We start from the raw sequence: 27307 nt of genomic DNA, 5'->3' as shown, positions 1-27307 counted from the left end.
ATCAGTTCAGCCACAATCTTGCTGATTCAGATTCAATGGGCCGAATGGTCTTTCTGCTATTACGTCTTATTGTCTTAACCATGTGATCCTGGCAGATCATCCATTTTAGCTCTGTCCACCGAGGAACAAATGTCCCCCACAGAACCAGGGGAAGGCCTCCAAAGCCCTGTCATTCTGCAGTGATGCACAGCCATGCAGAAATAGGGACTGCAGATGCTGGAAGCTGAAGTCAATAAACGTGGAGCAGGAAAAACACAGCTGGTCAGACAGCATCCGCGGAGCAGGAAAGCCAACGTTTCGGGCTGAAACCCTTCGTTACACCTCGGGAGGGGGAACAGGAGCCCAGACATAGATCGAGGGTTGAGGGGGTAGGGTAGGTGGGTTGGAGGGATGGAGATAGGTGGATGCAGGAAGGGGGTTATTGTGGTTGGCCAGTGGGAAGGATGGAGCGGTTGGGTGGTTAGGAAGATGGACAGGTTGGGGAGGAGAGATTTTGAAGCCGGTGAATTCAACATTCAGGCCATTGGGGCTGTAAGCTCTCAAGGCAAAATATTAGGTGTTGTTCCTCCCTGCCGTTTATGTAAACCCCTTCCACTGGCCAACCACAGTAATCCCCTACCTGCATTCACCTATCTCCATCTCACCTACCCTACCCCAAGCCCAAGCCCCCTCTATTTATTTCTGGGCTCCCCTCCCCCTTCCCTGTCCTGACAAAGGGTTTCAGCTTGAAACAGTGACTGTCCTGCTCCTCAAGTGCTCATGATACATAGCCTACTGTTTTCACACCACCAACCTCAGGGTAGTTTCCAGAGTTATACTGACTTAAACAGGTTCCACTAAAAAAATTTCAGGATGGACGGACACACCTTGCTTGATTTTCCACTGAGGATTTGTTTGATTTCTGTCCCTCGAGCCAGATCCAATGGAACTTGGTCTATCAAAGAAAATAAAGAAGTGATTAGAAGAACTTTAGATCAATGGGTGAAAAAGTGAGGGCCAGTTGTGGGCTGGAATCCCAGAGTGCTTCCTCTGGCTGTGCATTCCATACACACCACTCTCTGTGTGAAAAAGTTACCCCTTGTGCGCTTTAAATCTTGCCCCTCTCACCTTAAAACCTACGTCCTTGAGTTTTGGACTCCCCTACCCTTGGCCATTCACCCTATCCATGCCCCTTATGATTTTTATAAAGCTCTATAACGTCACTCCCCCCAGCCTCTGATGCTTCAGGGAAAAACGTCCTAGCCTATCCATATTAACCCTCTAGTCCCTGCAACACCCTTGTAAATTTCTTTCTGTGTCCTTGCTAGTTTAACAACATCCTTCCCTATCGCAGGGCGGCCAGAACTGAACGTAGTATTCTAAAAGTGGCTTAGCCAATGTCTTGATATCGAGAAACGGTTGGAGACATTGAATACCGGAGAGGCTATGGGCCCTGACAACATTCCGGCAATAGTACTGAAGACTTGTGCTCCAGAATTTGCTGCTCCCCTAGCCACGCTCTTCTGGTACAGTTACCGTAATGACATCTTATCTGACAATGTGAAAAATTGCCTGGATATATCTTGTACACAAAACGAAGGAAAAATCCAGCCTATCCAATTAGCCCCTCATCAGTCTACTCCTGGCCATCAGTAAAGTGATGGAAGGTGTCAGTAACAGTGCTACCAAGCAGCACCTGCTCAGCGACGCCCAGTTTGGTTCCGCCAGGGCCACTCAGCTCCTGACCTCATTACAGCCTTCGTTCGAACATGGACAAAAAAGAGTGGAATTCCAGAGGTGAGCTGAGTCACAGCCCTTGACATCAAGGCATCAAGGAGCCCAAGCAAAGCTGGAATCAATGGGTATCAGGGGACAAGCTCTCCAATGGTTGGGGTCATACCTGACACATAGGAAGATTGGGGCTGAGATTGTTGGAGGTCAGTCACCTTGGCTCCAGGACATCTCTGCAGGAGTTCCTCAGGGTAGTGTCCTAGGCCCAACCATCTTCAGCTGCTTCAATGACCTTCCCTCCATCATAAGGTCAGAAGTGGAGATGTTTACTGATGATGCCACAACATTTAGCACCATAACTCCTCAGATACTGAAGCAGTCCGTGTTCAAATGCAACAAGATCCAGACAATATTCAGGTGTGGACTGACAAGTAGCAAGGAATATTTGTGCCACACAAATGCCAGGCAGTGAACATCTCTATTAAGAGACAATCTAACCACTGCCCCTTGACATTCAACGGTGATAACTTCACTGAATCCCACACTAGCAACTGGGGTTACCATTGATCAAAATCCTGGAATTCCCTCTCTAAGAGCACGGTGGGTCTATTAGGGATGGACAATGAATGCTGACCCAGCCAGCAATGCCCACATCCCATGAGTGAATGTCAAAAGAATCATTCCAGTCATAAACAAAATCCTCAAATTGAACTGAAAAGTAAACTTCTTATTAACCAGGCTTCAGTCACAGTTAGATTTAATTCTATTAATTAATTTTTAAAACGCACTTCAGTCACTAATACCCAGAAGTTGTTAGTTTGAAGTTAATATAAAAGTTAGAGAGAGAACTTAAGGTTCACTGAACTGGTGCCTGGGTTTGCAGGATTGCAGTACATTAGAGTTCAAATAGACTGGGCCTGCATTCCCTTAAGTGTTAAAGAAACAGATGTAACCTCATTAAGTTTCTTGGGTTCGGTAGGGTCAGTATTGAGAGCTGGTTTGTTTGTGCAAAACTGACAAGAGCTTCAAGCCAATCTGGACTGAGATGAGGAGAGATTTCTTCACTGAGAGGGCTGTGAACCTTTGTAATTCACACACCACACCACCACCCGACTGCCCCCACCCCTCCGCACTGAGACCTGTGGGTCATCAGTCATTTGTGCCTCAGACAGTCAGAGCTTTTACTGCATGGAATAAGAAGCCTCCAGCCTAACATTTCCATTCTGGTGATCAAGTATTTATTCATCCCAATCCCATTAACCAGCACTTGAACTGCAGCTTTCTATTCTCTGGCATTTCTAGTGCTCATCCAAATACGGGCATGCCTCTTCCATCCTTTGAGTTCTAGATACTCACGTCTTCTGGATGAAAAACAATTTCCTCTAATCCCCTCTAAACCCAAACTGTACCCCTTCCCCCTCCACAGTTATTGACGCCTCCACTAAAAGAAAAGGTTCCTCCCTTTCTATGTTGCTCATAATTCTTGTATCAACCAGGTCCCCCTTTTAGACTTTCTTCAATGTACTCAATTTTAGAGCCTTAGAGAGTTAAGGGATAGCAGAGATAGGGCACAAATGTGGACTTGAGGTAGGAGACCAGCCATGATCCAGTTGAAGGGTGGAGCAGGTTTGAGGGGCTGAATGGCATACATCTACTTCACCGTTTTTAACCGCTACCTACCATTGTTGTTCCTGATACTGGGATCAGCGCCACACTTGAGAAGTTTAATCACGGCCGCTTTCTGTCCTCGATAAGCTGCGCAGTGTAACGGAGTATTCCCCAGCTTGTCGACGCAGTTGATGTTGGGTGGATTCGACTTGTTCAGCTGAGAACAATGAAAACTCCAGTTTACATTTCTACAGCAGCAAGTCAAACACTGGCTTTACAGGACACCTATCGCTCACCCAAGGTGCAGGGAAAACTGTCAGCTGTGTCTCAGTGGACAGCTCGCTCGCTTCTAAGCACAAAGTTTGGAGTTCACCCCACCCAACACTTGGACTGACACTGATAACACCAAAGGAAGTCCTGCATTGCTTAAGATATATAAACTTTTTTGAGTGATAGAAATATATTGGAGGTGGTGGGACAAAAGGAGACTGGTTAGAAATTATGAACAACAGCAAAATACTGTGGATTACAGGATTAATGGCAAGGCTCTGTGAAGCACTGAGACTTACTGGGACCTTGGGGTAGTTAAGAGGGTGTAAAGGATAATTGCCTTTTTGGTCGAGGTATAGGGTTTAAGAGCAGGGAGGTGATGCTTGAACTGTATAGAACATTGGTTAGGCCACAGCGAGAATAATGCATACAGTTCTAGGAGGGATGCAATAGCACTGGAGAGGGTGCAGCAGAGATTTACCAGGACGTTGCCTGGCCTGGAGAGTTTCAGTGTTGAACAGATTGGACAGACGGCGGTCGTTTCGCTCGAAGCAGAGGAGATTGACAGGCAGCGTGACAGATGTATAAAATTATGAGGGGCCGACATAGGTAGACAGGAAGTAACTTGACCCCGGTCATTGATGTCTCCAACAAGGGGCAGAATGATAAAGGGCAGAATGCTTAGACGGGATGGGAGGAAGAATGTTCTCACCCAGAGGGTGGTAGGAATCTGGGACTCACTGCCTGTAAGGGTGGGAGAGGCAGAAACCCTCATCACATTGAATCGTATTTGGATGTGCTCTTGCAACACCAAGGCTATTGGCCAAATGCTGGGAAATGGGATAGGAATAGTTAGGTGGGTGTAATTGACAAACACAGACACAATGGGCTGAAGGGCCCTTCACCGTGCTGGAAATCTGAAACAAAAACAGATAGTGCTGGAGAGACTCAGCAGGACCGACCACAATAGTAGACAGAAAAACAGAGATAACAGTTCAGGTCCAGTATGACTCATCTACAGAAACTGTATGAGTGATTTAGCGAGTAGAGACTATTCATATTCTGATGGGCCACGGGATGGCCAGAATCCTGGAAGACTAATGGCAGGAGAATCTGGGGCTGGGTTGGAGGGGAAGGAAACAGATTAAAAAGGTGCCCTGACATTTGTCTGAAGAATGGGGTAGAGCCCAGAGGAAATTCAGGGGTGAGTGGCAGCATTTCAGAGTATTTGCCTACTCCAGGTATGTCGTGTACGAGTCAGCATGGAAACAGACCCTTCAGTCCAACTAGTCAGTACCAACCATAATTCAAAACTAAGCTAGTCCCACCTGCCTGCTGCTGGCCCAAATCCCTCCAAACCTTTCCTACTCATGTACTTATCTTCATGTCTTTTAAATGTTGTAGCTCTACCCACATCCACCACTTCCTCAGCAAGTTCCTCCCACGCGTGTAAAAAAAAATTGACACTTTTTAAAAAATCTTTCTCCTCTTACCTTACAAATATACTCACTAGTCCCCCACCCTAGGGAAAAGACAGCTGTCATCCACCTTATCCATGTCCATCATGGTTTTATAAACCCCCCTCTTAAGGTCACCATTTAACCTCCTATACTTCAGCGAAAAACTTCCCAGGCAATCCAGCCCCTCCTTATAACTTAAATCCTACATTCACAGCAACATCCTGGTAAATCTTTTCTGAACCCTCTTCAGTTTATTCATATCCTTCCAATTACAGGGCATCCAGAACTGGACACAGATGTCCAGAGAAATCCTCACCAATGTACTGTATGAACTCAACATGACGCCCAACTCCTATACTCAAAGGACTGGCAATGAAGGTGACTGTGCCAAATGCATTAAGGGTGGGGGATGCAGGTAACATAGGGAGGGTGCCCATCACCATGACCCAGACGGGCATGAAATCAACGGCCCATTCACCATGTGGAAATCAAAGGGTCAAATGAGCTTGTATAAAGCTCGATGGTCCCTGACAGCACACGGCCCGCGCTGAAACGCTTCTGATGGCGCACGGCCCGTGCTGAAACGCAGCCGGTGTGGGCATTCAGTTAGGGCAGAGTTTAACAACTCTTTTTTAAACTAACTTTTAAATTTTTTAAAAATTAAGCAGCAGGAGGGAATGGCATTGGTGCTCTCCCTGGAGCTGCCCCTTACCCTTCAGAGGGCATTCCCGAGGGGAAGTAACCTTCCCTCCCATGTTCTGTGAAGTGCAGGGGGAGAAAGCAGGAACAGGGTCTGGAGTGGGATGATCAGTCATGGTGGAATAGGCTCGATGGGCCAAATAGCCAGCTCCTCCTCTTAGTTTTCATGTAATTACGACATTTCTCCCCATCTCCATCTTAAACAACCAACCTCTACTTCAATGAATTCTAACTCTGAGGCCGAGGCCGCAGGCGGGCAGCTGCCAGCCGGAGGCCGGGCACCCTGGAACTGGAACAGTGTGTAACACAGCAAATGCTAGCCCCTAGTGGTGAGGGGCAGCCTAAGGAGAAAGTGGTGCCTGTCGCAGGAACAAGTCAGTAACCAAAGATTGACAGATTATAGAGAATTGGAGAAAGAACCAGAGGGGAGACAAGAATCTTCCTGCAGCCCCACCCCCTCGCAGCACATTGTAAACAATCTGAAACAGACTGCTTTAAAAGGGGAATGGCAGCAGACTCAATATAAATTTGTAGAAGCGAATCAGGAAATACTGAAAGGGTAAAGATTTGCAGGAGTATGGTGACAGAGAGCAGACGGGAGTGGGATTAATTAGCCAGCCCCTTCTGTGGGGTCAGGCTGGATGGGCCAAATGGCATCCTCCAGTGCTGACAGATTATTTTCCTATAATTACTCGGGTTTCTGAATGTGACAAAAAGAAAACACAACAAACAGTTAGAAAAACATATCAGTCTTGTTGGCTTTCAGTAAAACCAGAGCTCACCAAAGCACTTACTCCTGTCACATCTCCTTCTCGAGCAGCAGTCAACAGCAGCTCTTCTGATTTCCTCTGTTGTGTTATTTCAGCAGCTGTTTTTTCCACAAGGAAGAAAAATGAGTTTAAAGAACTGAAAAAAAAGGGGCGGGATCAGATTCATATTGACAATGAGCCTGAATTTCTTCCGATAACCAACCTCCCCCTCTCCCTGCCTAATGGTGTACGCAGTTAATTCTCTTAAGACACAGAGGTAGGAGTAAAGCTTCGAGAAACCGATGGATTTTGGGGGTGCTTGTCCACAGATCAATGAAGGTGGCAAACAGGGTAATTAATCAGGATGGGTTACCTGCCTTTAGTCGTCACAGCATGGACTATAGGGACAGGGACGAGGGCGGTGTTATGTTGGAGGTATACAGAGCTTTGGTGAGGTCACAGCTAGAGTACTGTGATAATAAAATGCGAGGCTGGATGAACACAGCAGGCCCAGCAGCATATCAGGAGCACAAAAGCTGACGTTTCGGGCCTAGACCCTTCATCAGATGCTCTGATGAAGGGTCTAGGCCCGAAACGTCAGCTTTTGTGCTCCTGAGATGCTGCTGGGCCTGCTGTGTTCATCCAGCCTCACATTTTATTATCTCGGATTCTCCAGCATCTGCAGTTCCCGTTATCGCAGCTAGAGTACTGTGTTCAGTTCTGGCCACCACGCCATTGGGAGGGTTTGACTGCACTTGATACAGTGCAGAGGAGATTCACCAGGATGTTGCCTCGGATAGAACATTCCGGCGATGGAGAGAGACTGGATAAGGTCAACCTGTTTTCTTTAGAGCAGAGTAGGTGGAGGAGAGGGGGTATATAAGATTACGGGGAGCATGGAGAGTGCAAGTAGAAATCAGTTGTTCCCCCCTTAATGAAAGGGACAATAACAAAAGGGGCATCATTTTCAAGTGAAAGGCACAGGTTTGATGAGCTTTGAGTAAAATGTTTTCACCCAGAGGGTAGTGGGGTCTGGAATGAACGGCCTGGGAGGGTAATTGAGGCAGGAAACCTCACACATTTTCAAAAGGTACTTGGACGAGCACTTGACGTGTCAGAACATTCGGTGCTATGGGCCCGGTGTGGGAAAGTAGGGCTAGTGTGGGTAATATTTTTGACAGTACAGACCCAATGGGTTGAAGGGCCTCTTCTGCACTGTATGATTCTAGGATTTGGCCATTCTACAAGATCAAGGCTGAACAGGGGGCGGTCCGAGTTCCATGTTTCCATCTGCACACACACACCCCCAAAAACATAACCTGAGCCACTTATCTCTCAGCCTCGAATAATTTAAAGATCCAGTCTCCTCTGCTTTCTGAGGAAGAGAATTCCACCATCTAACAACACTCTGAGAAAATTAAAAGTCTCATCTGTCTTGGCAGCGAGATATTTTATTCTTAAATGATGGCTCTTAGCCTCAGTCCCCTTCCTAAAGGGAACAGTTCTCTCAGGGTGCCGCCCCTGACAATCTTCATCTCTGGCTAAACACCAATCGATACAGGCCTCACATGTTCAACCTTTCCTCATCACAACCACCCTCTCCATTCCAGACCTGAGATGAGTGAACCTTCTCCGGACTGCCTCCACTGTAATTACACCACTTCTCCAGTAAGGAGAACAAACTTTTACACAGTGCTCCAGATGGGGTCTCACCAACATCCTGCACAGTTGTAAAAGTTGCCAACTTTACGTTCCATTCCCCTTACAATAAAGAACATTCCAACTACCATTCTCATCAACTGCTGTGCCTGGATACCAACTTTCAAGATGTGTTTAGGACAGAATTGCATTGAACAGCCTCAGCAGAGATAGCTCCCACGCACCTACTGCACTCTCCTGGCCAATGATAGGACTGGAGTACGAAGGAGAACATAATTGTTTTTTACATTTCTACTTTTGCCTGAAGTTTGTAGAGCTGAACTAGGCCACTCAGCCCCTCTAGCCTGTACCGCTAGTCGATAAAATCAGGCCACTCAGCCCCACCAGCCTGTACTGTCATCCAATAAGCTCAAGGCTGATCCAATTACTCTACAGGCGTTCCCACACTTTGACAAAGCTTCTTGCCCTTGTTCATCTGGATAGGAACCTCCCTTGTGCTGAGTTCAGTAGCAAAGCGATCACACACACACACACACACACACACTCTCTCTCAAGCTATGCATCTCTCAAACAAACGTCTCCAGTATCTCCAATCAGACTGTCTGTTGCGAACTCTCTCAAGACAAACATTATCGAGGTGGTCACTGCAACTGATGTAAGGACACCTGAAAAAGAAACAGCTGGACCACTTCACTGGGGGAAGCTCCCAGATGTCATTAGACCATCAGTGCTAAGAGTGCAACACACCTCGTGCCCAGAGGAAGGTTACAAGTGGCACAGCTGCCAAGACTTAATTAAGCACAAGTCTCCAACTCATTCAAAACTTCAAGCTTTAATTCATCCACTGCATTTACCTAGCAACCGCCAATGTCAAGCTTTCTCCTAAAATTATTTACAGCCATCCTCAGCTTAACACAGTGTCAGCCATGACTGCTCACCTTGAGCCCATTATCCAGTCTGACACAACCACTATCGTACTGTCAGAAGTGCCACCTTACACAGCAGAGTGTGCCCGTCATCACCAGGAGGCTATTCTGAAGGCAAGCAAGTCAGTTCTGCCCAGCATCCCTTCATCAACATCAAAGAGTTTTTCTGCCTGTTACTTTTGGTGGGATTTTGCTGATCACTTTCAGCATCTCCTACTTACAGAGTGCCTCGCTGGCTGCTGCAAAGCACATCATGAGACCATGGCACACGATAAATAAATGCCAGTGTTTCTTTGTACTTGTTCCTACCTCCCAGCATGCATCGGATTTCCTGGTCCTGAGTTACAGCCCTCGGGGTCTGTCCATCTCCGTTGATGACAGCAGCATCAGCATCAAACTGCAGAAGCAGCAGAACAAGCTCCTGGAAAACATAACAGCTCCCCCATCAGAGCACATACAGGAACAGCAACACACCCCACTCCTCAACCTTAGGAACACCAATCAAAAATTACAACTCATGTTCATAAAGTTCGTTAAAAAATCAAAAGAAGGGTCAGCAAATGAGAAAAAGAGACACACAGAGAGACATGCATGCACGTGCACAGAGACATGCACACACACAGATATATACAGCTGTAAAAGTCAAGGAAGCAGATAGGTAGTGGAGAGAGGGGCAGACAGAGAGACAGTGCAAGAGAGAGACAGACATACGGAGGGGTTGGTGAGAGAGAGGGTGGAACGGCCGGATGGGGAGGGAGGAGGAGATGAATGGATGGGGGACAGACGGAGTGAGACCGCCAACGATAGACTGATTTTCTCTTTTTTCACAAAAATAGAAACTGCTGGGAAAACTCAGCAGGTCTGGCGTAATATGGGGAGAGGGATCAGAGTTAACATTTCTGGTCCAGTGACCCTTCCTCAGAACTGACAGAAAAGGTAAGCGTTTGATGCAGAAGATAGGGTGGGAAGGGAGGGGATAAGGACTAATGATAAATGTAGATGGTGCCCAAAGAGACAGAAGGACAGTTGGACAAAGGAGTGGATAATGGTCAGCCTAGGAGAATGAATAGCTGCTAATAGGAACTATTTGTGGCTAACAGTGTGTAATAGCAAGCCATGTGTTAACAAGGCCTGGTGTGGGGGCGTTGGGGTAAGTACATGGGAGAAGATGCCTTATGGCCTAAAATCGTTGAACTCGACATTGAGTTCAGACGGGTGTAGAGTTCCCAAGTGGAAAATGAGGGGCTGTTATTCCAGCTTGTGCTGAGCTTCACTGGAGCACTGCAGCAAGCCTGTGACAGAGAGACTGGACAAGGAACAGGGTGATGTGCTGAAGTGGCTTGGAGGGGAACATGCAGGGGTGTGGTGCTCCCATTTATCTGCTGTGCTTGTCCTTCTGGATGGATGCGATGGTGAGTTTGGAAGGCACTGCTTAAAGAGCCTTGGTAAGTCTCTGGCCAGCATTGTGCAGATGTGTGGATGTGGTGCCACTCAAAGTGGCTGCTTTGTCCTGGAGGGTGTCAAGCTTCTTGAGTGTAGTTGGGGCTGCACCCATCCAGGCAAGTGGGGAGTATTCCATCACACTCCTGACTTGTGCCTTGTAGATGGTGGACAGGCTTTGGGGAGTCTGGAGGTGGGTCATTCATCGTGGAACCCTTAGGAACATCAACGTATAGGGCATGGAGTATAAAAACTGGCAAGTCTTGTTGCAGCTGTTAGAACTGTAGTCTGGCTACATTTGAAATATTGTGCTTTGTTCTGGTCACCACTCTACCAGAAAGATGTGGAAACTCTGGAGAGGGTACTGAAAAGGTTTCCTAGGATGTTGCCTGGTTTAGAGGATATTAGCTGCAAGGAGGGATTGGACAAACTTGGTTTGTTTTCACTTGAACGTCAAAGGCTGAAGGCAACTTAATTGAAATTTACTAAATGATGATAGAATGGATAGTCAGAGTCCTTTTACCAAGTTAGAAATGTCAATTGCTAGGGGATCTAGGTTTAAGGTAAAAAAGGGAAAGTTTAGAGGAGATGTGAAAGGCAAGTTTTTCTTTTAACACCGAGTATGGTAAGTGCCTGGAATGCACTCACAGAGGAGGTGGTAGAGGCAGATACAATTGAAATGTTTAAGAGGCATCTTGACACATATATGAACAGGCAGGGAGTACAGGGATGTGGACCGCATGGAGATAAAAGGTTTTTTGGTTTCAGAAGGCATCATGTTGGTTGCAAGCTTCGAGGGTCAAAGGGTCTGCGCTTGTGCTTTGTTCTTTTTTTCGAGTCTGGTGCGACTCTTCTTCAGACACTGGTGTTATATAAACCCCACATGCTGCCAGACCTGCTGGGGTTCTCCAGCAATCGCAGGATTTCAAAACCAGCGCTGCTCAAGAAATCAGCATTGGAGGAGTGCCTAGAGTTCACAGGAATACAGGAAATCCCAAGGATAGGAAGGGAGAGCTTCAAACTACAGGCAATGCTGGGCTGGGAGGGTCCCAACGTGATTGCAAATCCTCCCTTCTCCATGCCTTGGACATCCGGCCCCAGCCTCTGAATCGGGGGCAACCAGCAGCTGGCGCGGGGGACATTGGTGACCAGGGGCCCGAGATTTGGTGGGGGGAGGGGGGAAGGAATGTTGGTGGTGCCAGTGACCGGTGGCCAAGCGGGGGATGCCAGAGTGACCGGGGTGGGGAACGCTGGTGGCTAGGGGCGTGGTGATAGCCAGCAGTCAACCTGGAGGCCCCCCCAACCCACCGCCTCGCTGGTTTCTGCTGACAGCCTTTGGAGGCAGCCCGCATTTATCTTTTTAACTCTTGTTTATCTGACCTATGGTTATACTGTGTATAGCTGTAACATAACTTTTGTTTTTTGTCATTTCTCTGTTCTGTAACTAAGGATTGTACCCAGGTACTCGATACCCAAGATGGTGAATTATAAACTTTTCATGAGTACATCTGACAATAAAGCCAATACATTTCAAACAATATGCCAAGTATAGCTTATAGAATCTGACAAGTATTGAACAAATTTAAGAGATATTTTGACAGCATTTAAAAGGTCCCGATTGCACGCCTTCAAAATGTTCTCACCTTCCGTCCTGTGAAAGCTGCTCGATGGAGCGGGGTGTCACCAACATCATTGGCCACGTTTACATCTGCATTAGCCTATCAGCAATAAAGTGACTGATAAACAATCCAATGATTTTACTCCAAAATCATGGCCACTATAACAACGAAGTGAAGCCTGTTTTGTTAGGGTACATTAGTGTTCATTGACAGCGCCTGTTGATATTCATTTGGGATATCGCCCAGAAACCAGCAGTCCACATCATTACTTTGAGCTCACATGAACATCCTACCTACGAGACTTCATCTGCTCGCCTTCCCTTTGTGTGTTTACCCAGCTTCCCATTCAAACATCCACAAAGTTCAAACAGGACGAGACAGGGTAAACACAGGAAGGATGCTCCCGATGACCAGAACCAGGGGGTCACGGTCTAAGGATACAGCATGGGCCATTTAAGACTGAGATGAGGAGGAATCCCTTCACCCAGAGAGTGGGGAGCCTGTGGAATTCGCTGCCACAGGAAGTGGTTGAGGCCAAAACATTGAATGTTTTCAAGAAGGAATCAGATACAGCTCTTAGGGCTAAAGGGGTCTGAGAGTATTGGGGGCAGGGGGCAGTGAAGTGGGAACAGGACTGAATTGGATGATCAGACACAATTGTATTGAGTAGCAGAGCAGGTTCAAAAAGGGACAAATGGCCTCCACCTGCTTCTATATTCCAGGTTTCTATGATTTTATCGATACCTTCTTTGCACAGAATAAGCACTGGCAATGTCAGGTGGCAGGTAATAATATTTTCGAATGCAGAGATACGCAAAACATTGATTCATACATTTCAACAGGGAAAAGACCCATATGACCACCAACTCAAACCAAACATTTGTCACCATCTTTGATGTCACATGATACAAAATTTTAAATATCTATAAACTACAACTTACCTTCAATAATTCCTCCACGACATCTTTGTGCCCAAAATAGCAGGCGAGATGTAGAGGGGCCCAACCAAAATTTGACTTGCTCCGACCTGAAAGGGAGCAACTCGATAATTATTCAACCCACAGACAACTGCTCGATAAAAGAATTTCAGGACGGTCAGACTATTTTATTTTGCCATGGACATAATCACCATGAAAATCCTTGAAAAAGTACAGAACACCACCAACAGATCAACATGGCCTTTTCCAACCTCACAAAGCTCTCTGACTCAAGGGACAGCACGGTGGCTCAGTGGTCAGCACTGCAGCCTCACAGCACCAGGCACCCGGGTTCGATTCCACCCTCGGGCGACTGTCTGTGTGGAGTTTGCACATTCTCCCCGTGTCTGCGTGGGTTTGCTCCGGGTGCTCCGGTTTCCTCCCCACAGGCCAAAGATGTGCAGGCTAGGTGCACTGGCCATGGGGCAATTCAGTGATGGTAATGGTCACACCATCTTTTGTTTAAGATGGTCATTGCCTGGCAGTTATCAGCATGCAGTACCATACTTTGAAGACAGAAATGAGGAGGAATTTCTTCTCTCAGAGAAGAAGTGAATCTGTGGAGTTCTTTACTACAGAGGACCATGGAGGCTGTGTCATTAAGTATATTCAAGGCTGAGATAGACAGATTTTTAATCAGTAAGGGGAATCAAGGTTTATGGGAGAAAGGCAGGAAAGTGGAGTTGGGGATTATCAGATTGGCCATGATTTCCTTGAAGGGCAGAGCAGCCCTGATGGGCTGAATGGCCTACTTCTACTGGTATGCCTTATTTCAGCTGTGCAGTAAAGGTTAAGGGGTATTTAACAGAGGTGTTCAACATTCATATTGGTGTAGATTCATTTTTACATTGGCGTGGATAGGGTAAGTGAAGAAGAACTGTAAGTCACTATTGGACACAGACTGACAAACATGTGCCAAAGAACTGGAAAAGGAAGATGAGACAGCTTTAAACAAATTATATTGCAAGTTGTTGTGATCTGTAACTTTGTGCCTGAATGGGTGGTAGAAGCAGATTCATTGGAATTTTCAGAAGATTGAGAAGGATGGAATTTGCTGAGCCGTGGAGAAAAGGCAGGGGGAAATGAAATTAATGGGGCAGCACTCTCAAAAAGATGGACGAAGGGAACTCCACTTGTTCTGTAAGATTCTAAAATTTCAAATACTAGGGACTGGCAATTGGAAACTTTGAAGAAAAACACAGAGAGAACAAAGAAGCGAAGTTTAGAGGAGATCCTACCTTTGCAGTTAATATTGAAAGCTAATTTTTCATCATTCCTACGTTCCAGCAGCAGCTTGACTTCATCCAAGATGCCATTTCGAGCGTGGTGAAGTAACTGTTCCTCAGCCTCAAGCAAAACCTGCTCCTCAATTTCAGAACTCATTCCTGAAACGGAAGAAACTTTAAAATAACATGAATTGTCTTCAAAATCCAAGAAAGCACTTAGCATATGCAATGAACCCCATGTGGTCCACAATATGTGTTACTTCTTCAAAAAAAACTTCAATAAATTGCTTAAACGTGACTTTCACAGAATTGAGTCAAATCTGTCCCATTACCTTGAATTTTTCTCAATTTCCTGCTAGACATAGAGTCTTAGAGATATATAGCACAGAAACAGACCCTTCAAACCAACATCTGTAAGAATATCTTGTAAAATTCTCCATGTGACAGATGTTAAGCCAACTGCCATGTAGTATCCTGCTTTCTGTCTTCCTCCCTTTTAAAAGAGTTATATTTATTATTTTCTAATCTAGTGGAATGATTCCCAAATCTAGGGAGTTTTGGAAAATTAGAACCATTGCTGACTCCCAAACCCCTTAGCAAATCTTTTCTGATCCATCTGAATTAGCCCATATTTTCCCACATTACAATTAGTTCTATCCTGAATAATTGATTCCAGAAGTTTTCTCACCCCCAAAGTTAAACTGACGGGCCAGTAATTGTGGGGCAGATGTTTACAACTGACGGAATGTTTACAATCCTCTAACCCTCCTGGACTTCCAACATTTCTGCAATTTCCATGCTCACTTTCTTCAATATCATTGCATGCTCCAAATCCGGTCTCAGGGTCTGATCAATTCTAAGCACCAACAGCTTACCCAATACCTCACCATCAGTTGGAAGTCTTTCCAATCACCGAGTTTCCTCTTCTGTCACTACATCTTGGGCAACATCTGCCTCCTTGGTAAAGACAGATGCAAATTATCCATTTAACACCTCAGTTATGCTCCTGCCTCCATGTGTAAATCCCCTCCTTAGTCCCTAACCAGCCCGACGACTCCTTTTTACTGAGAGAAGATTAGTTAGTGGTCTACAGATTACTCCGAACAACGTAATTCCACTTTTCTTATTTGTTAGCTTCAGTCAAATCGATTCTACCTTTGAATCTACTAAAACATCATTCTTGCAAGGCTCTCTTTAAACTGAAATCACCATCCTCCTCCTTTGTATTCTTTTTGTCCTATCTTTTCTTAATACATACATAGAACATTGAACAGTACAGCACAGTACAGGCCCTTTGGCCCACGATGTTGTCCTGAACTTTTACCCTAAACCTAAGGTCTATCTAACCTCCACTGCTACCGATAATAGTACACAATTATCCATTTGCCTACCTAATAGCCGCTCAAAGCTCCTAACGAGGCCGACTCCACTACCCTCTCCAGCAATGCATTCCACACCCCAACCACTCTCTGAGTAAAGAAACTACCTCTGATGTCTCCACTATATCTGTCTCCACTCGCTTTAAATCTATGCCCCCTCATAATAGCTACCTCCCACCCTAGGAAAGAGTCTCTGGTTGCCCACTCTATCTATACCTCTGATCAATTTGTACACGTCTAACAAGTCACCTCTCATCCTTCGTTGTTGTAAAGAGAAAAGCCCTAGCTCTCTCAACCTGTCCTTGTAAGACCTTCCCTCCATTCCAGGCAACATCCTGGTAAATCTCCTCTGCACCTTTTCTAATGCCGCCTCATCTTTCCTGTAATGAGAAGACCAGAACTGGACATAATACTCCAGATGTGGCTAAACCAGGCTTTTGTACAGCTGGAGCATAACTTCATGGCTCTTGAGCTCAATCCCTTTAGCTTAATGAAAGCTAACACACTATACGCCTTCTTAACAACTCTGTCCACCTGGGTGGCAGTTTTCAGGGAACTGTGGACATGAACCCCAAGATCTCTCACCTCCTCCACACTGCCAAGAATCTTTCCATTAACCCTGTCTTCTGCGTTCAAATTTGTCTCTCCAAAATGAATCACCTCACACTTTTCAGGGTTAAACTCCATTTGCCACTTCTCAGCCCAGAACTGCATCCTATCAATGTCACTTTGTAACCTAGCACTGTCCACAACAGGACACACTTTTGTATTGTCCACCGCCTTGCTAATCCACTCTTCTACTGCCTCATCCAAATCATTTACAAAAATCACAAATAGAAGAGGATCCAGAACAGACCCTTGTGGTACCCCACTCGTAACTGAGCACCATGTTGAATATTTTCCGTCCACTACCACCTTTTGTCTTCTCAGAGTCAGCCAATTCGGAATCCAATCTGCCATATATCTCCTATCCCGTGCCTCCTTACCTTCTGCACGAGCCTACCATGGGGAACCTTATCAAACGTCTTACTTAAATCCATTCATACCACATCCCTTGCTCTACCTTCATCCACATGTTTGGTCATCTCTTCAAAGAATTCAACAAGGTTTGTGAGGCATGATCTACCCCTCACAAATCCATGCTGACTATCACGAATCAAACTGTGCCTTTGCAAGTGATCATAAATCCTATCTCTCAGAGCCCTTTCCAATAAATTTGCCCACAACTGATGTAAGACTAAGTGGCCTGTAATTTCTGTGGTTATCCCTGTTCCCTTTTTTGAACAAGGGAAGGACGTTTGCCTCTCTCCAATCTTCCGGCGCTATACCTGTGGACAGTAAGGATGAAAAGATCATTGCCAAAGGCCCTGCAAGCCCTTCCTTCGCTTCCCATAGAATCCTTGGATAAATCCCATCAGGCTTGGGGGACTTAGTGATCTTCAACTTCCTCAAAATTCCATTCACGTCTTACTTAATAACATCAACCTCATTTAACCTACCAGCCTGTTTCACAACATCCTCTTCTACAACTAGGTTCCCCTCAGTTGTGAATACTGAAGATAAGTATTCATTAAGGATCTCTCTCTTATTTCTTTTGGCTCTGTGCACAAATTCCCTTTACAATCCATGGTCAGCCCTACCCTTTCTCTGGTCATTCTCTCATTCCTCATGTACGTGTAAAAAGCCTTGGAGTTTTCCTTGATCCTATCTGCCAAGGTTTTCTCAGCCCCCTTATCGCTCTCCTAAGCCTTTTCTTCAGCTCCTTCCTGACTAACTTGTATCCCTCTAAAGCCTTTTCCATTCCTTGTTCCCTAAACCTTACATAAGCCTCTTTCTTCCTCTTAGGCAGTCGTTCGACCTCTCTTGAGAACCAAGGCTCTCTCATTTGACCGCATCTTCCGCACCTGCTTGGGACAAACATATCAAGCACCCGCAGTGTGCATTCCTTAAACAATCTCCACATTTCAATAGTGCTTTTCCCTGACAGCATCTGTTCCCATTTTATGTTACCCAGTTCTTGCCTAACAGAATTGTAATTACCCTTCCGCCAATTATAAACCTTACCCTGCCGTATGTACCTATCCTTTTCCATGACTATTGTAAAAGTAACAGAGTTATGATCACTCCCACCAAAATGCTCCCCTACCAACAGGTCTAACACTTGGCCCAGTTCATTGCCAAGCACCAAATCCAAAGTGGCCTCTCCTCGTGTTAGTCTATCTACATCCTGTGGCAGGAATCTTTCCTGAATGCACTGGTCAAAATCTGCTCCATCTAAACTATTACAACTAAAATGTTTCCAATCAATGTTTGGGAAGTTGAAGTCACCCATGACTACAACCCAGTGATTTCTGCATCAATCCAGTATCTTCCCCCCAATCCGCTCCTCCACTTCTCTGTAACTATTAGGGGGTCTGTAAAAAACCCCCAACAAAGTGACTGCTCCTTTCTTGTTCTGGACCTCAACCCTGTAGACATATCATTTTTGAACTGAAGTGTAGCATTTCCTGCGGTTGCAGGGGAAGGTGCCGGGTGTGGTGGGGTTGGAGGGCAGCGTGGAGCGAACAAGGGAGTCACGGAGAGACCACTCTCTCCGTGACTCCCTTGTTCGCACCACACTGCCCTCCAACCCCACCATACCCGGCACCTTCCCCTGCAACCGCAGAAAATGCTACACTTGCCCCCACACCTCCCCCCTCACCCCTATCCCAGGCCCCAAGATGACATTCCACATTAAGCAGAGGTTCACCTGCACATCTGCCAATGTGGTATACTGCATCCAGTGTACCCCGTGTGGCTTCCTCTACATTGGGGAAACCAAGCGGAGGCTTGGAGACCGCTTTGCAGAACACCTCCGCTCAGTTCGCAACAAACTACTGCACCTCCCAGTCGCAAACCATTTCCACTCCCCCTCCCATTCTTTAGATGACATGTCCATCACGGGCCTCCTGCAGTGCCACAATGATGCCACCCGAAGGTTGCAGGAACAGCAACTCATATTCCGCCTGGGAACCCTGCAGCCTAATGGTATCAATGTGGACTTCACCAGTTTCAAAATCTCCCCTTCTCCTACTGCATCCCTAAACCAGCCCAGTTCGTCCCCTCCCCCCACTGCACCACACAACCAGCCCAGCTCTTCCCCTCCACCCACTGCATCCCAAAACCAGTCCAACCTGTCTCCGCCTCCCTAACCTGTTCTTCCTCTCACCCATCCCTTCCTCCTACCCCAAGCCGCACCCCCATCTACCTAACCTCATCCCACCTCCTTGACCTGTCCATCTTCCCTGGACTGACCTATCCCCTCCCTGCCTCCCCACCTATCTTCTTTTCTCTCCATCTTCGGTCCGCCCCTCCCCCCCCCCATTTATTCCAGAACCCTCACCCCATCCCCCTCTCTGATGAAGGGTCTAGGCCCAAAACGTCAGCTTTTGTGCTCCTGAGATGCTGCTTGGCCTGCTGTGTTCATCCAGCCTCACATTTTGTTGTCTTGGATTCTCCAGCATCTGCAGTTCCCATTATCTCTCATTTTTGAACTGCCTTTCAGAAGCTGCTAATACTAGCCCTGACTAGCAATGCCACTCCCCCATCTCTTTTTCTACTCTCCCTATTTCTTTTAAAGCAGCAAATCCCGGAACTTCCAACAACCATTCCTCTCTCTGAGTTACCCAAGTTTCTGTGAATACCTGATATCCAGGCTATATAATACACAATTCTGCCTTTTCTTGAGTCAAGTCTCTATTATTGCTACAACATCATAATCCCACAATCTCTGCCTATAATTTCCCAATTATTCACCCAATGTCGTGTGCTGGAGCGAAACCCCCTGACAAAGTCTCAGGAGTCAGGCAGAATTCAGGCATGTGGCAGTCAGCGGGTTACACAGGGAGGGGGCCACAGACTCCCCCCAGATGTGGCCTCGATGTGAGGGTGCAGTTATCTCATTAGTGTTTGGCTCAGATCGAAAGAGAGGTTAATGACTCTGACTTTCTCAGTGGGGTACAATATTTTTATAAATCGTGTGTTACAATAATCACATACAACATAGTCACTGTGTCGTACCCCATATTCTATACATCCAATCCTGTGAAACTCCTACTTAATGATGGACTCTCCTACAGACAGCCCTAGGTTCCGCATGATCTCATGATGTTTAACAGAGATTGTAATCACCAGATCTTGGGATCTTTCAATGCATCTTATTAATTCATACTTCAAAGTTACTGGCTATGTGCCTTCAGACATGTCCCATACTTACTTATCTCTAAGGACTCCTTTAATTCTGTTATTCATTATATTCATTTACTATCCCTATCAAATTCTGTTTCTCAACTTATATTTCCCATTGTCCTAATTATAAAAGGTACAAAAGATAGTTGGTTCTTACTAACTGCTAAGATTAATTCTATTATAAAGTTTTTTTTTGTAAAGTTTTACATCTATCCCTAGCATTCCATAGCTAAGGAGTGGTGAGCAATCCATTTCTTAGTGTGCACTAGACATCCCTTTAATAAGGGGAGGCTGAGACTAGTCAGCTTTCACATCTATATTTGAATCTTTTCCCCTAATGCTTCCAGTGATCTTTGTATTTTTATTATATACCTGTATTTACAATTACGTTGAAATCTATCTGTGATTATCTGAAGAAACTTAAACTCAAATCTACTCTTTAATATTGTGAATAATTTCAAAGAAACAATTAATTATTGCAAAACGTCTTTATCTGTTGTTTTCACAGCCGTGCTTTGACCTAGGCTGACTGCATACTGTCTTCTGAGATAGATTTATGACCCCTGTCTGAACTGTTTTCACCTAATGGGACAATTTGCCTGTGGAATTCATTGCCAAGGAGCGCAGTGGAGGCCGGGACGTTAAATGTCTTCAAGGCAGAGATTGATAAATTCTTGATCTCAAGGAATTAAGGGCTACGGGGAGAGTGCAGGGAAGTGGAGTTGAAATGCCTATCAGCCGTGATTAAATAGCGGAGCGGACTCAATGGGCCGAATGGCCTTACTTCCACTCCTATGTCTTATGGACAATATCCTTTCATTAACGAGACTGGAGTCAATCACTGTTGTGGTTTAATGAATTTATTTGATCCTTGAGATTTTTACCATTAGTTCATCTGTTTGTTATTGTGGGAGCTTACCTTCCCTTCAATGTTTATTACAAACCTTCTAGCAGTCTGTCCTTGGCTATTTCTTATCAAGTTGTACCTAAAAAATGTTTTTGCAGCTGTTGTTTGTCCAGAACTCCCTTCTACCTCAGAGTAACCCCTTCTCAAAGTCACCACTTAAATGCTGGAGCAGGCTTTTAATTCTGTTTATCTATTGTCAGCCATTTTCTGCAGGTCTAGAGGGTCAACTTGGCTGCCAGCAACTCCGTGTCTTTGAAATATGTGCAGCCCAGCACAGTGCAAACCTAATTTCAACCTCATTGTTTTCTCTCCTAGATCGACTCTATTTGCTGCTTTAGCACTATCTGCTTCGCCCAGTATCACTTTCCAATATTCTGCTCTGGTTCACATGCCTGAGTTGGTTTAGACTCTCCCTGGCATGATTTGGCTCCACGATTGTTACTTTTTTTCAGCAAAAATATTCAAAGTGGGAAGAGTCAAAATCAACCACTCAAATAAAACTCGCATCAAACAGTAAAGGGAACGGGCAAAGTATTATGTAAGCGTTCCAAGACAGACTGAAATGTAATCTCTCCATAGCACATGGTGAAATCATGAAGGAGCTAAAGGAAACAGCAGTTGTTTAACAAATATTTCACTTAACAATTAAAGGGCTGTATGAAGCAAGTAGCGATATATGGACGGTGATGGCCTGGACTGATTGTAAAGTTATGTCTCCAGATGCTTGAAGCTATAGGCTATACAATGCTATCGTTGCTTGTCTATATAATAAACAAAACAAGCACTACTGATTCAAGAAAACACGGTGTGGAGCTGGAGGAACACAGCAGGCCAAGCAGCATCAGAGGAGCAGGAAAGTTTGGCATTTCAGGTTGGGACCCTTCTTCAGAAATGGGGGAGGGGAAGGGGGTTTTGAAATAAATAGGGAAACAGGGGGAGGCAGATAGAAAATGGATAAAGGAGAAGATAGGGTGGGAGGAGACAGACAGGTCAAAGAGGCGGGGTTAGAGCCAGTGAAGGTGAATGTAGTTGGGGAGTTAGGGAGGATAGGTCAGGTCAGGGGGGCAGATGAGGTTAGGTGGGTAGCGGATGGGGGTGGGAGGAATGGTTAGGGAGGCGGGGACTATCTGGGCTGGTTTCGGCATGTGGTCAAGGGAGGGGAGATTTTGAAGCTGGTGAAGTCCACATTGATACCCTTGGGCTACAGGGTTCCCAAGCGAAATAGGAGTAGCTGTTCCTGCATCTTTCGGGTGGCATCGTTGTGGCAATGCAGGAGGCCCAGGATGGACATGTCGTCTGAGGAGATTGGGAGGGGGGAATTGAAATGGTTCGCGACTGGGAGGTGTAGTTGTTTGTTGCAAACAGAGCGTAGGTGTTCCACAACATCCGCAAAATCTCCCCCCACCTCGACCACATGCCAAGACGAGCCCAGCTAGACCCCGCCTCCCTAACCCACCTCTTTGACCTGTCTGTCTCCTCTCACCCTACCTTCTCCTTTATCCATCTTCTATCTGCCTCCCCCTGTCTCCCTATTTATTTCAGAACCCCCTTCCCCTCCGCCTTTTCTGAAGAAGGGACCCAACCGAAAACGTCAGCTTTCCTGCTCCTCTGATGCTGCTTGGCCCGCTGTGTTCATCCAGCTTTACACCTTGTTATCGCAGATTCTCCAGCATCGGCAGTTCCTGCTACTACTGATTCAATTTTTCTCCCACTGTAATGTCTCACACACCAGAAGTATTTTGATATGGTCCCGTCCCAGCCCTTAGTCAAGAATATGAGCACCCATTAAGCCTCCTTTAATGAATCATAAGACCACAAGATCAAAAGATATAGCAGACTAGGCCATTCGGACCATCAGATCTCCTCCATGATTCGATTGTGCTTCATAAATTTCACAAACACATTCTCCTGTCTTCTCCCCGAAATCCTTGATGCCCTAACTAATCAAGTACCTGTCTATGACTTAAATACACTCAATGATTTGGCCTCCACAGTTCTCTGTCAATGAATTCAAGAGATTCACCACCCTCCGGCTGAAGAAATTCCTCCTTATTTCTGTTCTAAAGGACCATCCCTTCACTCAGCTTGTGCCCTTAGGTCCCTAGTCTCTTCTTCTAGTGGAAATATCTTCTCCATGTCTACTCCATCCAGCCTTCTCAATATTCTGTAAGTTACAATGAGATCCCCCCCTCATCCTTCTAAACACCATCGAGTACAGACCCAGAGTCCTCAACCAGTCCGTACATAACAAGCCCTTCATCCCTGGGATCATTTTTGTTATCATCTTCTCAACTCCCTCCAAGGCCAGTACATCCTTCCTTAGATACAGAGCCCAAAACTGCTCACAATATCCCAAATGCAGTCTGACCAGAGCTTTATACAGCCTCAGCAGTATGTCCCTGCTCTTGTATTCCAGCTGCCTTGAAATGAATGCAAACATTGCATTTGGCTTCCTAACTGCCAAATAAATCTGTATGTTAACTTTAGCAGAATCCTGTACTAGGGACTCCCAGATTCCTTTGTACTTCAGATTTCTGAAGCCTTTCCCCATATAGAAAATAGTCTTTGCCTCTAATCTTCCAATCTAAAAAAGTTTCAGGCAATATTCTTTTATTTCACAAGCTAGCTTACCTTCATATTTCATCTTCTCCCCCTTTTGATTTTTTTTTAGTTGAAATCAGAGGTTCCCCCTGATGCCCACTGATTTCAGTTTTTTGCTGGGACTCTGTGATGCCACACTCAATTGAATGCAGCTCATGGTCACTCTCACCTCAGCACTTTTGTTCATGTTAAAACCAAGGCTATTTATGGAGGGAGGGAGGCAGAAGAGGGGAAATTATAGCCTGGTTGGTGTGACCTCAGTCATTGTAAGATTTCAGAGGCAATTAAGAATAAAATTGCGTACTTGGAAGTGCATGGTTTAATAGGGCTGAGCCAGCACAGCTTTGTCAAGGGGAGTTATGCCTGAAAAATCTGTTAGAATTCTCTGAGGAGGTAGTGAGCAAGTTTGACAGAGGAGATCCAGTGAATGTGATCTATTTAGATTTCCAGAAGGTCTTTGACAAGGTGCCACACAGGAGGCTGCTACATCAGATAAGAACTCATGGCGTTAGGGGCACGGTACTGGCATGGATAGAGGTTTGGCTGACTGGTAGAATTTAGAGAGTGGGAACAAAGGAGTCTTCTTCAGGATGTGGACTCTGCAGGGGTTAGTGTTGGGGCCACAAAAATTCACATTATACATTAACAATTTAGATGACACACCCAAAGGCATTGTTGCTAAGAGTGCAGATGGACACAAAGAAAGATGGAGGAACGGGTAGTGTGAAGAAGCAGGGAGGATGCAGATGGATAACAAAGTGTGAAGCTGGATGAACACAGCAGGCCAAGCAGCATCTGAGGAGCACAAAAGCTGACGTTTCGGGCCTAGACCCTCTCTCTCTCTCTGATGAAGGGTCTGGCCCGAAACGTCAGCTTTTGTGCCCCTGAGATGCTGCTTGGCCTGCTGTGTTCATCCAGCTTCACACTTTGTTATCTTGGATTCTCCAGCATTTGCAGTTCCCATTATCACAGGATGCAGATGGACTTGGATAAGCTAGGAGATTGGGCAAAGAAGTAGCAGATGGAATACAAAGTGGAAAAGTGAGATTCTATGCAGTTCGGTGGGGAGAATGGAGGTGCAGACAATTTTCTAAATGGGGCCAAGCTTCAGAAATCTTAAGCATAAAAGGTGTTGGGAATCCCAGTTCAGGATTCTCTTAACATTAAAATACGGATTCAGTTGGCAGTTAGGAAGGAAATACAATTTTATCATTAATTTCAAGATAGCTAGAATATAAAAACTGAGATATACTGCTAGGGCTGTATAAAGCTCTGATCAGACCGCATTAGGAATATTGTGAGCAGTTTTGTGTCCCATATCCAAGGAATGACGTGTATGTTTTTGAAGGAGCTTTGGAGGAGATTTACAAGAATAATCCTGGGGATGAAGGGCTTGTCATATGAGGAGCAGTTCAGGACTCTGGGATTTTACTCGATGGTGTTTAGAAGCACGAGGGTGAATCTGATTGAAACTTATAGAATACTGAGAGACCTGGATAGAGTGGACACGGAGAATGTTTCCACCAGTAGAACAGACGAGGAGACAACAGCATAGCCTAAGAGTGAAAGCAGAAGCCTTTAGAACTGAGCTGTGGAGGAATTTCTTCAGTCAGAGGATGGCAAGTCTGCTACAGAGGGTTCAGGAAGCCAAGTCATTAATTCTGCTGCTATATCTTATGGTCTTGTGACTAGTTGGTGTGGCGGAACCCAAACTGGGAGCAGGTGCTGTTTGATAGCACTGTTGACAACATCTTCCATCACTTTACTGATGATTAAGAATGGACTGACAGGGCAGTATTTGGCTGGGTTGGATTAGTCCTGCTTTTTATACACAAGACATATTTGTGTGGCCAATTTTCCACATTGTCCGGTAGACACCAATATTGTAACTGTACTGGAAGAGCTTGGCGAGGGGAGCGGCAAGCTCTGGAGCACAAGTCTTCAGTATTGGTGCCGAAATGTTGTCAGCACCCGTAGCCTTTGCGGAATCTAGTGTCTCCAACCATTTCTTACATTATGTGGAGTGAATTAATTTGGTGGAAGACTGGCATCTGAGATTCTGGGGACCATTCGAAGAGGCTAAGGTGGATCATCCACTTAGTATTGCTGTCTTAAGATAGTTGCAAATGCTTCAGATTTATCTTTTGTGCTGGTGTGCTGGGCTCTCCCATCGTTGACGATGGGAATATTTCTGGAGCCTCCTCCTCCAGTGAGTTGTTTAATTGTCCACCACCATTCACGACTGGATGTAGCAGAACTGCAAAGCCTTAGATCTGATCAGTTTGTTGTGGGATTGCTTAGCTCTGTTTATCACTTGCTGCTTACGCTGTTTGGTGTGCAAATAGTCCTGTTTGATGGCTTCACCAGGTTGACTTCATTTTCACAGGGTCATTTTTGTTGTTGTCATTTCCGAGACATTCGATGAGCTGAAACTTGGTAGCAAGAATTAGGAAGGTTGTCTACTGTCAGAGTCGATAAAGCGTTGAGACCAGACAAGAGGCATCCATGGAGGGAAATATATATGAAAATCGTAGAGGTGCTGTCCATAATCCTCCTTAGATAGTGTTAACGCCGGAGGACTGAAGAGCTGCAGAAGTTACATTCTTGTTTACAGAGAGTGGTGAGTGCGTGGAACGCACAGCCAGCAGTGGTAATGGAGTCAGATACATTAGGGACATTTAAGTGACTCTTGGATAGGCACGTGGACGATAGTAAAATGTAGGGCATGCAGGGTAGTTTGATCTTGGGTAGGATAATAGGTTGGCACAACATCATGGGCCGAAGGGCCCGTACTATGCTGTACTGTTCTACTTTCTTTAAAAACTGGAAGCAAAACCCCAATAAGTGGCTGAATTTAATTGTATTTCTCAGCAATGGGAAAGAAACGAGTAAGGATTCCCTGCCCCCGAGTAATTCATGGCATTCAGCGAATACTGAGGACTCCCAGAACAGCTCCCTTCAGACTGTATACCACTGTACTGCACCCCTGCTGAGTGAATCCTGGCAGTGGAGGCACTGATCCTGATGAAATTAACCTCAGCAGTGGACGAAGTTTTCATAAATTATAATATGACACAAAATTAACAGTCATTTGGATCATTATGTATTAACTTAGTAAAGTCAACATGTAAGTGTTCAGGGCAAATCATGTTTAATTGACTTGATTGTGTATTTGGACAAGCAAATAGAGAGTGCTGATGACAGTAACACAGTCAATTTAGTGTACATGGACTTTCATAATGCATTTGATACAGTGCCACATAGCAGGCTTCTGGAGGTAGGTATGAGCTTGCAAACTACAAGGGACATAGCAGCATGGATGTGACATTAACTGAGTAAAGGAATCTTAGGAATGATTGTTTATCAGATCAGGGCAAGGTTTAGATCAGATTAGATTAGATTCCCTACAGCGTGGAAACAGGCCCAACAAATCCACACTGCCCCATGGAGCATCCCACCCAGACCCATCCCCCTATAACCCACACACCCCTGAACACTATGGGCAATTTAGCATGGCCAAGCCACCTAGTCTGTACATCTTTGGACTGTGAGAGGAAACCGGAGCACCCGGAGGAAACCCACGCAGACACAGGGAGAATGTGCAAACTCCACACAGACAGTTACCAGAGGCTGGAGTTGAACGCGGGTCCCTGGCACTGTGAGGCTGCAGTGCTAACCACTGAGCCACCGTGCCACTCTAGTTTATAGTGGGGTTGCAGGTGCGGGGATGAGCTGGGCTATCACTTTTAGGAACTGTGCTTTTTGGATCAATATTAATGACCTCCAGTTGGGTGTGCAGGACATAATTTCACAATCTGTGGATGACATAAAATTTGAATGCATTGAGGAG

At 45.6% G+C, this 27307-nt stretch overlaps 1 protein-coding gene across 3 annotated transcripts in view; it reads right to left on the bottom strand.

Annotated features, from left to right (window-relative positions):
- Positions 1-27307, bottom strand: part of osbpl1a (oxysterol binding protein-like 1A) — a 203802-nt gene that overhangs the window by 166108 nt on the left and 10387 nt on the right. For all 3 annotated transcript variants that reach the window (XM_048529335.2, XM_048529336.2, XM_059646272.1), the window contains exons 2-8: positions 14356-14502; positions 13082-13167; positions 12165-12239; positions 9391-9502; positions 6530-6615; positions 3391-3535; positions 867-934 (exon numbers count right to left, since the gene is read on the bottom strand). In XM_048529335.2, coding sequence (XP_048385292.2) covers positions 867-934; positions 3391-3535; positions 6530-6615; positions 9391-9502; positions 12165-12239; positions 13082-13167; positions 14356-14500 — 717 coding nt within the window. In that variant the 5' untranslated portion in view covers positions 14501-14502. The remainder of the gene's footprint in view (positions 1-866; positions 935-3390; positions 3536-6529; positions 6616-9390; positions 9503-12164; positions 12240-13081; positions 13168-14355; positions 14503-27307) is intronic.

This window comes from Stegostoma tigrinum, chromosome 5 (genome assembly GCF_030684315.1).
Source record: "Stegostoma tigrinum isolate sSteTig4 chromosome 5, sSteTig4.hap1, whole genome shotgun sequence".
In the NCBI taxonomy this organism is placed as follows: Eukaryota; Metazoa; Chordata; class Chondrichthyes; order Orectolobiformes; family Stegostomatidae; genus Stegostoma; species Stegostoma tigrinum.
The sequence above is the reverse complement of the archived record's forward strand: the minus strand, read 5'-3'. Positions and strand labels throughout refer to the sequence as shown.